A 15,761-nucleotide genomic window follows, 5' to 3' on the forward strand; every position below is an offset into this window, starting at 1 on the left:
CGCAAGCAACAGTAAATGAGAGATTAGGATTTATTAGCGTGCTTTGGATAGCTTCTGAAGCAGCATTCTGGCTGTATTAAATAGTTGCAGACATACAACAGACCTTTGAAGAAGACCACAAGAAGAGAAGCACACAGTGCTTCGTGAATGAAGTTTTAATAAAGTTTTATGCGTGTATTCAACATCACATTTGAACTCTGTCTGAAGCTCAGTTATGCCTACTTAATATTTTATATCTCTATTTAATCAAATTAATAAGAATTTTACAACACAAACTTTGAGTTGTTCCCTCAATTTTACATACAAAGAAATTTGTGAAGGAAGCTGCATAAGCTTTTATTTTTTCCCCTTGCAACAGCTTCATTCCTTCTGTAATTAAAATTGATTTTGTTTGCTATAAGCCAGCTGGCTTAAACCAGTTAATACCAGAGTTCAGGGATAAAAGAGATGAGGACCAGAAGGTAACAAAGAGATATCAGTGATTTCTGAGTGTCCAGGGTAGGCTTCTCCTCTTTCCTCCCCTTATTGGAAGTTTCCTGGCTCCCTACCTTGCAGCAACTGTATTATCTAATTCCTTGCACTTTTTTATTCACCCTCCTGCGATAACTGCAGCATGAGTACAGAATTCCGATGAACAGAATTGGACCTTCTCTGCCATGTGGAATGGAAATGCAGGAGTGAAGATAGAAAATTATGGAGAAGTTTTTTTCTTAGCTTAGGCATAAGTACTTGCTGTTCCATGTGATATTTTAGTCAAATTGTCTTCATGAAGTAATAACCAGAAGTACTTAGGTCACTCCAAAAGTAATGTATCCTGTTTATTCCCATGGAAACTCTACCAGATAGAAAGAGCACAACACTATGTGAGAGAACAAATTCCCAGCTTCAGAACAACTTATCAATTTAGTCACCATGATTAGCTATGCATTTTTGCCAGCAATAAGCAAGAGACTGTGTGCTGCACTCATTAAAATCTGCACCCGTAGAGGTGACCCACTGCGTCAGTCACCACTGAAATGCACCACCCACCACCTCACTGTGCCCAAATGCACCACCTGGTCTCCATAAACATTCAGAAAGTGTTGATTATGTCAGTGGGTGCCATCCTTTCCCCGCATGAAATAATTGAACAACACACCTTGGATTCATACACGTGTCCTTGTCAGACACCAGTTTGTCAGACTGCCCCTCTGCTGCCATCTGTCACATGACAACAAAATGCAATGGGATATTGGTGGGAAGGTTCAGCCTCCAAAGCTGTACCAACATCTGCCTCTAATGTCATGGGCCAACATAGAAAGTATTACACTCCAAGAAGCCCTCATATCTTCTTAAATTCATTTCAATTTTAACAAATAGTGATTAATAGTTCCTTCTGAGGAAAAAATGGTTTTAAGGTACAATGAAAATCATAAGTTGAATCTCAGAGATCTGGGAAATAATCTGTCCTTTTTGCTGATACCTTGGGTCAACCTAATCTATAATTTTAGAGTTGATTTTTGGTGAACATGAAAATAAATACTGACTTAAAGTAATAAGTGAGCAAAAAATTACCTTCTGGCAACTCCATGCCTTACTTTTCTTAAAAAATGTTATTTACAAGATACCACAATGAGATTATTTTTTAAGTAAGCATAACTGGAAGGATTTTTTTTTTTTTTTACTGAAACAGATGAAAAAACAACCTGTGTTATTTGTTCTGACAATGGATGGATTATCAGGCACCAATTGCACATCATAATCATAACTCACTTTTACTTTATGTAAGATTTCTCACTGGAGGACAGTCATGGTTATATGGCAAACCCATAACGAATATTCATGTAATTCCTCTAGTGATATTAACAGTGTAGAAGGCATAAGAACATCATTGTGTCAGAGGGAAAGCATTACCTTAGAATGCCTTTATATGGAAGGACCTACCTAATAAAATCTGCCTTTTTTTTTTTTAATGTTATTATGTTCTTGCTATTTCCTTCTGGACTAAATGAATGTGGCATAAAATCATGATAGATAAATAAAACATACCTTAGTAAAAATGAGCGCAGAATTGATAGGCTTAGAACCATCCAGATGGTGTAGGTATGAACTAGGGCTTTGGACCTGCAAAGAAATGCAACAATACTACAAAATGCAAACAATATGATGTCTGAATAACATTATCTGAATATACATACTCAAATACAAATTGAAAAATTAATGGTTTTAATCTGCGATTCTCGTTATAGCACACTTGAGTGACATCATTTCCCTCTGATGCACTTCTGATATCAAAATTCTTCTACACTTCCCATGAGAACTTTGTCCTGCCTTGAAATATTTTGTTTGACACTTGTTAATATCATTCAAGTAATTCCTTTGCACCAAAGTAGTTTTGCATCTTCTGTTGCTATATTCCTCGACTGATGTTGTATTAAATAAATCAGAATACCTGCCATTTATCCAGATTCAACAAAGAATGGCAAAGTAATGTACCATGTACAGTTTAATAGAATTTCCTTTTTTGCATTTAATGATTTATATATTAATTCTGTAGTAAGTTTTAATGGTGCTGTGGAAAGAACAGTGTTTTTTCAATATTTGTCTCTTACCAAATAAATTTTACAGACAAAGGATAGTATTTAACAAAATCACATGATTTTGGAATCTGAGCAAGTCACTTTTAAGTAATCTCCTCTTTAGTTTTCATTGTCAACTGCTCACATGCTGCAGTGATACACACCATAAGAATCATTATGTGTATTTACTGTCACACCCCATTTGCTAGACAACTACCTAATATTCTTAAATCATCACTCCATAACATAAGCTTATAATTCAATAAAATAGTTCCTCAAATGACAGAATTTCTCAGGACTTAAATACTTGGAAACCAATTTTAAAATGCTCCTCTTCATTTAAGAACTGTCTGAGAATACCTGCTGACTGGGCACAGAGATAGGTTGAATTACTGCTGTGGTGACTCCAGACTTTGGTGAAGAAGATCCTATTGTCAGGGAAACAGAGGTGGTTTTCTTTTGGGCTCTGAGAAAGAAAAAAAAACAACAGATGATAAGATATGAAATCAGAATATGTTAGCTTGTAACTAGTAAGCCAAATTCTGCTTTCAGTATTTTTATTCAACTGGTGTTGATTACATGCTTGTATCTGCATATCCATCTTATGTTTTTATTCTGGTTGTAAGGCTCCTATACATATCACTAACGGTGAAAAGATCAGCTAGGGAGAAAGCTTGACTGGTAAACAAACTTTGACTAATTCGTGCTTGCATAGTCTAGTAAAAGGTCTTTTTAGAGACATATATATATTTTTTTCTAGACCTCAGCATATTCTTCTGAAGATACAGGGCTATACAATTACAAAGATAGAATTAACTGGAAGTTACTCCTAAATATGAAAAGCTGATGACTACTGAAGTATTGTTAAGTAGGAGTAGACTTCTTGAACAGAATAAGCACATGAATAAAATTTGCAGACATAATACTGCACGTTTATATCGCATGAAAAAAGAGAGAAGGATAAGACATACACAGATACATCCCAGATGCTTATTGAATTCTAAAACTACTAAAGATTTTTCAGTGTGCCTCACTAAGAAAATTTTTAGAATTTTAAGAAAACATTATTAATTCTATTTCACCCACTTACTGTGGCATAGCTCCAGATTTCAGTTTGAAAATTAAACTTTCACTCTCTGAATCTGTGGAACTGGCACCTGGAAGAGAAAGTATACTCAATCTTTTACTGGTTTATTTTAAGTTCAAATTCCAAAAGGAAAAACTTTGCTACTTCTGCATTACACTTCAAGTGACTCGCAACGTGCAATGTAAGACCTTCTCAGTGTTGAGAATTTTCTATAATAAGAAAATGGTCAGTAGTCTATCTGTGAAGACATCTTAACTATCTACTTCAGACAGTTATAGAAATCATGCCCATGCCACTTCAGTTGCAAACTTTTCACAGAATCATAGAATGGCCTCAGTTGGAAGAGACCCCAAGAATCATCAAGTTCCAACCCCCCTGCCATAAGCAGGGCCACCAACCTCCAGACTTCACATGAGACCGCGCTGCCTAGGGCCCCATCCAACCTGGTCTTGAATGCCTCCAGGGATGGAACATCCACAGCCTCTCTGATTCCAGCACCCCGTCCCTCCCTCTGTAAACAACCTCCCCCTGACATCTTAACTAAACCCTCCCTCCTTGAGTTTAAAACCATTCCTTCTTGTCCTATCACTGCCTATCCCTGTACTAAATTTTTTCCCCTCCTGTTTATAATCCCCTTTCTAATATTGGAAGGCTGCAGTGAGGTCTCCTCGCAGTCTTCTCTTCTGCAGGCTGAATAAGCCTGGCTCTCTCAGCCTGCCTTCATACAGGTGGTGTGTCTGACCCTCTGATCATCTTTGTGGCCCTCCTAGGATCTTAGCTGTATTCCTTCGCACTGAAATAAATATGACCAAAAAGAAAAAAAGAAGCACTACTACTTCCCTACTGGAAATATATAATTTCATTTACTTGAATGTTAAAACTTAAATCTTAGGAAAGCATATGGCTAATAAACAGATCATAAAACTTCAATCATAATTAACAGCACTCAGCATAGGAAGGCAGCTGTGGACTGAACTCATTACCCACTACTTCCACATCTCAGACTATTCTATTTATTTATATATGACATTTACAAAAGTGTCATTTCTTCCCAGTACAAGTCTTGATCTAATTAATGTACGTGTTTGGAAATATCCTGAACTCACTTGAAAAAATAGTAAAATATTCATTTTGCCATTGTCTCAGTTTTTTCTAGTAGCTACTGATGCTGCACACAATTTCTTCTAGACATTTAAGCAGCATGTATTATTCCCCTAAGAGTTTGTACATAAATGCATAGCTGAATCTGTATTACAAATTACAGAGAAATCATATTCAATACATATAGTATTACATAGATTGACTTGAAAAGGGAGGAGCCTAATGGCTTGTATAATTTTCTCTTTGAAAAGTAGCTGTCGTAAAACATGCTATTCCACATGGTAAGACTTAGCTAGATATAAAAAAAATGAATTATCTATCACTGTATCTCCCTCTCTAGCTATTCTGCTTTCTGTGCTGCCTCCACTGTTATAAATTCCTGTAGAAACACAGATGTGTACTGTACCTGCATATTTCTGAAATCATACTGCCATTTGAAAACAAAAAAGCCTTACCAGAACCCATAAAATCCAGAAAAAGTCTTAGAGGATTTCACTATTATGCCCCAAGAAAACAGTTCAGAGCATAAGAAAATATAACCAGAGAGACCTTATCAACAATGGACTTTGCCATAGTTCAGCTGCACTACAGTGAAAAAAATATTGCATATTAAATAGCTTTTGTATAATATTATACTATTAATTAATCAAGTATTTTTAATATTAATTTGTTCTCAATTAAACATTAAATGCGTGTTAAGCTCTTTACTGGTTTTGTAACTCTTACCAAAAGGTTTGCAAGTTATATTAACTAAATTAAAACATCCGATTTATATAGTTAACATAATTACATAATTATACCATCATGAAAATAGAGTCAACTTGATGGTGGACGAAAGTAGTATTACTAACTTACAATCAGAATTAAAGTAGGGTGTCAAATGCAAAAATTAAAGCACATTTACCCATGGCTGAGGACGATGTATTTGGGACAGTCACCTTTAATTGCACTGTGAGGGGGTTCAGAAAAGCCACAGGAATTACTGCTACTCTGGAAACCATTTTATGTACAGAGGCTACTTAAAAACTTTATGTTTACAAACTACACTTCTTCCTCCTTTTCCATTTTTCTTCCTTCTGCCTCAAATAAATAGCAGTCTACTCAGGGATTCTTGGAATATCCACTGAAAAAATCAGAATTAATACAGTGTGAACTTCAGAATGTATTGCATTAAAAGGAAGCTGAGAAACGCCATACAATTATCACTAAGCAAATATAAAACTAACACGGAGAACCAAAAGTAAAGTTCATCTTAGTTATCTTTCCTGTCTGTGTCAAGTATCTCTTTATTTCACCTCTTACCTTCAATGAATACTTCAGCTGACGTACTATCTGAACCAAGGGAATTTGAAGCCAGACAAGTATAGCGTCCAGTATCGTCTTCAAAGGCTTCTGCTATAATTAGTGAATGAAGTCCTCCACTTCCAGAATGGATTTGAATGTCAGGGGAATTCTGAAGTTCTTTTCCTTCACAGAACCATCTGTAGCCCACACACATTTAGAAAGACAAAGGAGAAAGAACATAAAATATGGTTTCAGGCTCATCACAGAAGACGACATAACAGTGCTGCAAAAGTCTAAACTGCTATTGAAAGCAGCACATTGTGCTTTGAAGTGTTTAATGGCATTTGCAAAGAAATAACTTGGTGGAATAAAATTTCTTAAAGAGGCAGTGAAATATTTCTGAACCTAAAGAGAATTGCATACATCTAATAATTAAACCCATTCCCTGTTCTATATAAGTATGATTAATGCTTTCAGCATATCTTACGTACTGGCCTGATTTGAGCACAGCCTAACCCATTTCAATTAAACTTCCTTCTTCCGTCTTTCTACAACTCACTGATTCTCTATAGAAGATGTTTGATTCTTGAGACTATATCCACTTGATCAAATGTCACAAGGCTCTTCATTGATGAACTTCATACTCCTACCTCAGAACAGGAGCATAAGCTGCTTTTGTAGCCAATTATACATACATTATATATATATATATATATATATATATATATATATATATATATATATATATATAAAAATCAGCCTGAAGAGCAACTCCCGCACCACTACCTAGGAGGTACCAACGTATAAGGCAGTCCCCCTTCATGGCTCAGAAGTGTGGGCAAGCCCTCTGTGTTTATTGATGATAGACCTTTTATTCCTGAAGGCTAAAAAAACACATTAGTAGTGGCATTAAAACCATATGTCATTTTCTCCCGTAATTAAAAGCCCAGCAAGTTCCTTTTCAGTCTTCTATTGTGCCCAGAAAGTGCACAAAAGTATCCTTTCTGGAAGGAACTAACAAACTTCCATTTGTTTGCTCAGTAGACCCCTCTGGCCTACTTTTACAACTGTTGGGCTTGGAGACAAATTGATTCTGTCAGCTCCACTGCCAAAATTAACATTTCTGTTCCCCCTCTTCCCCTCCTTTCCTCTTCTTGTCACGAGTCCTCCCTCCTCCCGGTGTGAGGACCTCTGCTACTATTTCTGCTCGCCAGACTGTCAGGGTCCTCACTTTTGGGCTGCCTCTCCTAAGCTGCATTTTAAATGATATGCACAGGAGAGAGGTTAATTCAATTTCTAGACAATCACAGACAAGAGTCTGTAATACGAGGCTCCACTTAACCATTAGTCCTATTTTTCTTTCCTTACCAGAAACATCCTGCAAAGTAAAACCTCTTCTCCAGCTTAATTGTTTTCACAGATCAATCCCATCTTAGCTTTGTGACTTGTACAGCTTTCCACTACTTGCAAAATTCTGTGCTTACAAAATGGTTAAGAAATTGTGATAAGCACAAAAACCTAAAGTGAAAAGTGAGTGCACGTATTGCCAGATGATGTTCAGCAAGCAAACTGCTTTCTTAAGAGAGCAAGTTCTACACATCCCTCGCTTTGTGCATGTACGCAGCCAGTCTCAAGCAGTGGGAGCTACACCTCAGCACTCAGGACTGAACCCATTGCATCACACCAGTGACAAACCACTGGCAGCAAGTCCCGACGTGCTACATCACACGCTGGCTGCCACTGAGACAACTACATCACTGTGCAATTCAACACAAAGCTATCTCAGTCCTCATTTAGGTGATGCTTGATGAATTAGGAAACAAGCTTGACGTTTAACTATTCTGTTTACTGTGGGAAGAACAGTGTACAGTCGTGACGGGCAATACCACAGAACACTGGAGTAGAATTGATTTTGTTGTATTATATGATCTTTTTCTAATAGTAATTTTTTCTTATCGATCTAAGTTAATAGAAGGGTAAGATTAATTAATGGGAATTTAATTTAGAGATTACATGGAAAGTAAGTGAACAAAACATACTCAATTCATCAATAACTTGGTAGTTGCCAGTTCAGTTCACCAAAGCTTATGAAGTAAAAAAATTGCAAGCTAACAAAACTGAAAGTATTTCCTGGCCAAATACTGACTGAATTTCACATCTCCATCTCTGTATATTATGTGGCATTAAAAAGCACAGGCCTATTAAGAGGCTCCATCAGCCCTACTACCATTACACTTGGAAAAGTCAAGGTAAGATTTTCTGCTCCTTAGGACTGAAAAGTATTCAAAGTCAAGTCTTTGAGGTATTCTCTCTTTCTGAAAAGGGATCACCAAAGCAATCAACAAATCACTACCAAAGGAAGACTGAGCCAGAGCAACCTGAAGGACTGATGGCTAGACACAGAAAAACAGCCACTGGAAAACTTAGACTAACTAGTGCAGCATTAACTTATGTCCAGTGTATTTCAGCTGCTGTGCCTTACAGGGATAAGAGGATTATTTTCTAGGTGTGAGAGGGCAATAGTAATGGTTCTGGAGTGCCAAAAACACCAACTCAAACCAAAACCAAAAGACAACAAAAGTAACAGAGGAACAAAGGCACTGCAGCTGCTTTACAAAGAAGACAATCCTCTGTATAGGAGACATGGATTTAAAGATGCATCACATAATCTGGATACTAGAACACAAAAATGATCTACCTGATCCCAAAGCTAAATAAATTGTGCAGATAGAAACAAAACAGATATTTTACATGTGTATATAATAGCAGTTCATAGAATAAGAACTCAAGCATGCAGCCTAGATTCACTGCAGGAGGCTGTGCAAGCTTTCATGAAACCTTGCACAGAACTATCACCTCAAAAAACAATAGTAAATACTGCAATAAAAAAAGGAATGTAAAGTAGTGAATTTTTTTTCAGCCATTAAGTATTATTAAATTTCATATAACAATGGATTCCTCTGTTCTTTACTCCTTTCTTCTTCATTCCCTTGTCTCAATTTCTCTTTCCGCCCCCATTTCAACTGTACTACTTTCTGCCTTCCTTCTTCTGCAACTACACCTAGTTTTCAACTACACTGTGTCCACTGTATGCTAAAATGATAGCAAAGTATTCTCACCTGTGCACTGAGACTATCAGTAGACTGGAAAGTCAATTCTCCACAGATGCAATTTGGAGATACTTTGGTAGTTGGTGAACAATGGTAAAAACAATTCATTTTCCTTTTTCAAAGCCTATTTTGCCTTTCCATTGTCTATTGATATTGCTTGACAGAAGATTGAAGGCAGCAAACAAAAAAGGACACCTAGCTTCCAGGTGGGTGGCAGTTCCCATACACTAACGTCAAGCAGCAATTCAGAAACATGGCTTTCATTTTCATTTTTCTTTTCCTTACACCCTCACAACTCTCCACGTATGGAAATACATACAAACACACGTATCTGGGATTGTAATGAGAATGAAGAAAATATAAACAGAGCTGAACGGTACACTGATTGAGCGAGCACCAGGGCCCTAAGAAAAACAGCTCAGGGTTTTCTCTAATGCATAACCCTGCTGGAACTTGTGTTGTTTCAAAGTCACTGAGGAATAGAAAGGTTTTCCTTTCTGCACACTCTTAAAAGTTAATTTAAAGTGGCAGCTGAACTGAAACTTCTAGATACAGCCTTAGGGAAGAATTATAGCAGGGAACTCTGACTGCTAAAAAAAAAAAATGGAGAGAGATAAGTTGCAAATTAAAAAGTAATTTTATATTAGTGGTACTTAGTATGTCCAGTAAGAAAAGCTAAAATGAAATACTGTAACATTCCAGTAGAGTCAGTGTTTCCATCACTACACTGTTTAACTTCCATTTTCTAATTACTCGATTCAAGTTAAGCACTCCAACACTTCCAGTCTGTAAAATACCACTACGTAAGAGTCAAATTATTTTAAAAGCCAGACTCGTTTCAGTAGCACACACCCACAGAACAAGGAGCAATCGGCAAAAACTGCAACACCAGTGTGAGAATGACAGAGCACTGGGACAATCTGCCCACAGAGGTTGCGGAGTCTCCTTCTCTGGAGGTACTCAAAACTCATCTGGGTGCTTCCCTATGCAGCCTGCTCTAGGGAACCTGCTTTAGAGCAGAGAGTTGGCTAGATCATCTCCAGAGGTCCCATTCAACCCCTACGGTTCCGTGAAGCACAGAACCAAATTTGCCATGTAAGGATTAGAGACAGATTGAGTAGTAAGATAATTTCAAATGCCTGCTAATTTCATACAACTCATCTCTTGCACTACTGTTAACGCAGTGCTTTCATGCCTTAGATGTATTTTCATTATTCATATAGACAACGTAAGTAAAACTAATAACACTGCACATACTTGAAACATCCACATTTTGTAATCTTAGAAGGTCTGAGCGTAGATACAAAAAACTGGTGCTTTGTCTGAACATGCAGTTAAGTAGATTAAGAAATGGCCCTATATACTGTGAGCCACAGATGCCAATTTTTTAATTAGAAATGTAGGATAATAATCAGGTTTATCACTTATTCAGAATCTAACCGATTCTACAGGTGTTGCACAGTGTTCTCCAAGCTCTAATTTAAATGAGGACTTCACATCCAGCTGAATAAACTGAACAATTAGGTACCTAGGGACCAATACTGTCTTCTCAGAAATACATAAAATAGCCAAAATTATTAAAAAATGCCTGCATTTCCAAGACACTTCTCAATATTTCCACCTGCCATTTCTTACAAGTTCATTTTGCTCCCTCTGAAGTCTACTTTTGGATCACCCTTCCTGCAAGGATGCAGAGAAACGGTAAGAAAGAAAGTACAGATGAGGCCAGCTGGGCCACGGACTACAAAAGTCCCAAGAGGAGCAGCCAACAGCCTTGGCCTCTCCCACTGTTAGCAGGCTGCAGTAACTCCAAACTTTTATTTATTTATTGCTTCTCCTGTCAGTAAGACAATTCTACTTCTCCAAATCCGTGAAAGTTTCCCGAGTCTCCTTCTGTTAGCTTTATTTGTGTCACAAGGATTCTGACCTCCATCATTTGTTGGCTGGTAACATTAGTGAACGTTATCACGAGATCTGACAAGACAAGCTCCAGACAAAAAAAACACTAGAGATTCTGTCTGTAGCTTCTACCACTCTTCTGAATACTACAGAGTTCCATGGCCTCACATAGCAATGTACAATTACCTACAAAAAATTAACAGAATTCATTGAAAATAAATCATTTTGTCTTAAATATCACAGGATCAGCTTAAATTTTTAAACATTTTAAGATCATATCTTGTTTGTCTAATCATTTACCCAACTTTTTTTTTTTAAGAATAGAAGCTTTAAAAAAATATTTATGCTAAAAGTTTTTAATTAAACAAATGAATGCTTGGGATATGGAAGAATATACAACAGCAGTGCTAAAAAGCTAGAAGCTAGTTATTTTCACTTATTTTGCATTGATTTCAGCCCCCATGTTGGTGTTACTTTCATGCAGAATATAAATGTTTGCTCCCCAAATGCACAACTCTGAAGTCACTGAACTTCATCAAATTTACCCCATGAGGCAAAAATCTCCCATCTTCTAAGGCCTTCCTGCTTTTTTTTTTCTTCCAAGCTACTGGCTACTCACTTCTTGCAAGAATAACTTTTATTAAAAAAAAAACTGGATACGTTGGCCTTTTTTTTTTTTAAACTCTGCAATTGTAAGGAAATTATTTATTTAAATTTTTAATAGAAAACTGTTTTGAAGTGGCTTCAGAGAATCAAAGGAAGCAACTTGTGGCATTCGCACACCTTCGGCTTTGGGGTGAACAGTATTTCACAAATGCATGGATTCAACAGGGTTGGAAGAGACCTACACGATCATCCAGACCATCTGTTCACCTGTCACCAATAGTTCTCTCTAAACCACGTCCCTCAACACAACATCTAAGCATTCCCTGAACACCTCCGGGATTGGTGATTCCACCACATCTCTGGGCAGCCCATTCCAGTGCCTGACCACTCCTCTGGAAAAACAGAAGAGCATATGAGAAGCATTATCACACCGAAGACAGTGGCTTAGGAATAAAGCCATGATTTTTGAGTTAGTATAACTTCAGTCAAGTGGCTTCTGAAATTAAGTGCTGTCTGTGAAACGATGGCCCGAGTACCTAAGAAATCTGTGTGCTGTTCCAGAAATAACCAGGCTGAGGAAGGATAAATCAAAGTAGCCAAAGGGAAAAGTACTGCTTCTCTCAGAAGTCAGAAAAGAGCAACTTCTTGCACAACTTAAGAGTCAAAAGAACTCCTACTTGCAGCTCCACCACCACTGCAACTCTGTATTTCAGCAATGAAAGCAGTCACTCAGCAACGTGGATAGCTTGAGAACAAGTAATTTTGTCAAGCCCTATTTACACAATGACACCAAGATAAATTTCCTTCAGAACAAAGCCAGTAGTGCCTCGTAGCAAAAATACCTTCAACTTCAAGAGACTGAGACGTTAAAGGCCAGAACTGAAAAAAATCTTTTCCTTTGCTTTAAAATTAACTTCCTCAAATATTAGACCTCAGAGTTTAATCATAAAAATATCAGCAAGTCACAATAATAGTTATTAATGATTTATTTTCTCACTGCAGTTAAATAAGAGATACTGCAAAATAACTGAACAGTTGCAAAGTCTCCACTTGTTCTTAGCCCCAAATTTACACCACTTCAGTAAGAACACACTACAATTTTCCAGAGTGTCTAGTGCATGACACCTATCTCATTGCATCTAAGTACTGGACCATCTAGTAACAACAGATTAGGCGGGACCTAATGGTTCAGAGCAATGCTTTTCTCTCACCTAGGTGTGTTGGCAGTTGAGCAATGAATGCTCTTGCATGTGATGTAGCCTAATAAAACTTTCCTCAGAAGGAAAAAAAAAAAAGGTTGGTCAACAGGACTTTGAGCACTGCAACAGTAATGGAACACAAGATAATTAGATGTGTTTTATAATTGAGAAGCAGAGGTTAAGCATTTTCTCCAGGATCACACACAATATAAAAGGGTCAGGTCAGAATCCCATCAGAACCACCACCTTAAGTCTAAGGCCACCTTCCATGCACTTATCAGCTCTCCCGAATTAGAACAAATTCTGACCTTGCGTGACCAGAGGTTGTCCATAAAACTCATTGGCCAGTCTTCTATAAATGTAGTAGCTTGGAATGAGTAGACTGATGTGAATTATTATACAGCACTGCACAACAATGTAATGTTGACAATTTCTAGGGTTCTCTTCGCCTGTTGCAAGGAAAGGTTTAATGTGAATTAATGCTTCCATTAATCCTGAGGGAAGCTATGAACAGAAGTCTTCAGTTTGCACAGCTACCTTCAGATTCCATTCCTTCGATTATGTAGACCTAGGTTTACATCAAGTTACCACCCCTTGTATTCCCTATGAAATAAACATTAACTCAGAAGGGAAGAAAAATAAATCTAAAAGGCAGTGAAGACAGTTTCAAGAGATTAGAAAAACTAAATACTGAACAATCACATGTAAAATACCAAACATTTCTCAGGCCCAAAGAACTGTTGAGGCTTGTAGGATTAACACAATTACATGTCTAACTAAAATGGAATGCATATTGTCTGTAACTGAAACACTGCTCTTTGTACACTTCTCTGAACAGGAAAGGATTTTGAATTATCATACTGTAATTACTTTGCCACATACAGAAGGGAACCTCTCACATAACAGCCAGGCATAATAATCTTCCAGGCGTAATATATTGGACTTGGAGGGAACGACTGTAAAGAGTTAAGGAGTAAAGAGTACAGAAAGAGATGAGTACGAAATTGCAGTTGCACAGTTTAAATCCTATACATGGAGTACACTGCATTTAACATGACTGTGGTGAGTTAGTGGTGAGTTCATGGCTGGTGATAGTCTTCATGTGAATCAGTAATAATTCTCAAAACTGTACTAGTTAAAAAGAAGCCAAAAAATTTCAGATCAATCGTTCTATCTCACAAAGAGGAGAAAACAAGAATGAAGAACAACTGCAACAACAAAAATCCTGAATAAGGAAGCATTAACAATTTGCAGATCCAGCGTATGTAGCCTGTTGCACACTGAAAAAATGAATGGCAAGCATGGAATTTGCAGGTTTACCTTCAGAACTGGCAAACATCTCGCTGGAGTTATGAAAGGTAGGACATCATTGTATCAACTATGGCACACATTGCAGCCCCTGTGCTTTTTATACACACAGTTAAGTTCCCTGGAGAATTACCTACATTATTGCAGCTGAATAGCTAAGGCCATTTATTATCATCTGTAATTTTAGCTGAATTATATCAGATTAAATACAAAACTGTTTTATACGGGTGCTATTCCTACCATTACCTCCCTCTTTCTCTTGGTAATTCCAGGTTAGAGACTGTAAATACAGCTTAGTTGATTGGAAGATAAAACAGTTGATTCATGACCATTCATGCAGGTCAGGTTAGCAACACAGCAGTTGAGATCAAAGGAAGAAAGCTGTCAGCAGTTTTGTTAGCACCTTGGATGAAGCCTGGCAGCAGCCACTCAGTGAGACTCCAGCTACAGAGATGGGCATCGTTCTGCAGAACATCACGGACTGCAGAGAACAACTGCCTCAACTCTCACTGACAGTGCTGTCCAATAGCAGCAGCAGGTCTCGGGTACCACGCAGGCAAACTACTGACACTGAAGCATTCCAGATTATAACGACCTGCAATCACAGACCGTTGCAGAAATGTTGATGATAATCCATGCAGAATATTATACGTTAATGACAAAGGCAGAAGAGAACACTAATCTATTGACCCATATCTTGATTGTAACTATGCAGCCAAAGCACGATTGAACCCGTTGCATGTATTTACAGATAACAAAAGCAGCAATCATATCATTAGAACAGATGGTTTGGCAGAAGTTAGGGGCATGTGACTCAAAGACCCATACAGTAATTTCTGTAGGAGATCAAAGCTATGATGATTGTTAAGCTTCTAAACAAAGTCCTCATTCAAGCACCATCATAACTACTTGGAAGACAAAGTGTTTGAGGGTTTGTGTGATATACCTAACAATACATTCAGACAAAACTGCAGAATAAAATGCAAAATGTGTAATCCTTGGTGTATCAAGTAGTAGTAACTACTTACTCTCCAGTTCCTGGTTTTTATCTTAAATCAACAACTTACAACTATTTCTTCATTCATAAATGAAACCAGAACTTTGTAAACATGTACTATTTTGCTGCTGTGATGATTCTTCAGTTTGAATATTTCTCACTAGTGATGCCTGAAACATTGAGCAGCAGAAGTTGTTCTCATTATTCCAGTCCACTTTTAGTCTAATAAATTTATCTATTTTTTATATTGTTTACACATTTGCTTACCAACCCAGAAGCCAATAGGAACTACCTAGTCAAGGCCCAGCAAAAACCGCTGCACTTCTTCAAAAATGCTTGATGTTTTTGTCAAATTTCATTCTTAAATTATGGACACAATAATACCCAAATGGGTTAGTCTCCATCCGTACAAGCTAATGCTTGATACGCCGCATACATCCTTTAATTCGTGACTCAGACTCAGTGCCATTGTCTACTTCCTTTATATAGAGCCAACTGGAAAATTGTGGGAAAACTCTTATTAAGAAGAAATTGAGAATAGGAAATTATTAAAGCTAGAGTTGAGGTCACGTATATAATTGTATTACATCATAACCTAAATAGTAACTCTTT

At 37.3% G+C, this 15,761-nt stretch overlaps 1 protein-coding gene across 2 annotated transcripts in view; it reads right to left on the minus strand.

The window, feature by feature from the left end:
• PALLD (palladin, cytoskeletal associated protein) overlaps nucleotides 1–15,761 on the minus strand; it is a 172,479-nt gene that overhangs the window by 112,940 nt on the left and 43,778 nt on the right. For both annotated transcript variants that reach the window (XM_065736209.1, XM_065736208.1), the window contains exons 2-5: nucleotides 6,049–6,227; nucleotides 3,649–3,715; nucleotides 2,919–3,024; nucleotides 2,029–2,103 (exon numbers count right to left, since the gene is read on the minus strand). In XM_065736209.1, coding sequence (XP_065592281.1) covers nucleotides 2,029–2,103; nucleotides 2,919–3,024; nucleotides 3,649–3,715; nucleotides 6,049–6,227 — 427 coding nt within the window. The remainder of the gene's footprint in view (nucleotides 1–2,028; nucleotides 2,104–2,918; nucleotides 3,025–3,648; nucleotides 3,716–6,048; nucleotides 6,228–15,761) is intronic.

The sequence above is a fragment of the Cyrtonyx montezumae genome, unplaced genomic scaffold (assembly GCF_038088225.1).
Source record: "Cyrtonyx montezumae isolate F1298 unplaced genomic scaffold, pur_monq_1.0 scaffold_2, whole genome shotgun sequence".
Classification (NCBI taxonomy): Eukaryota; Metazoa; Chordata; class Aves; order Galliformes; family Odontophoridae; genus Cyrtonyx; species Cyrtonyx montezumae.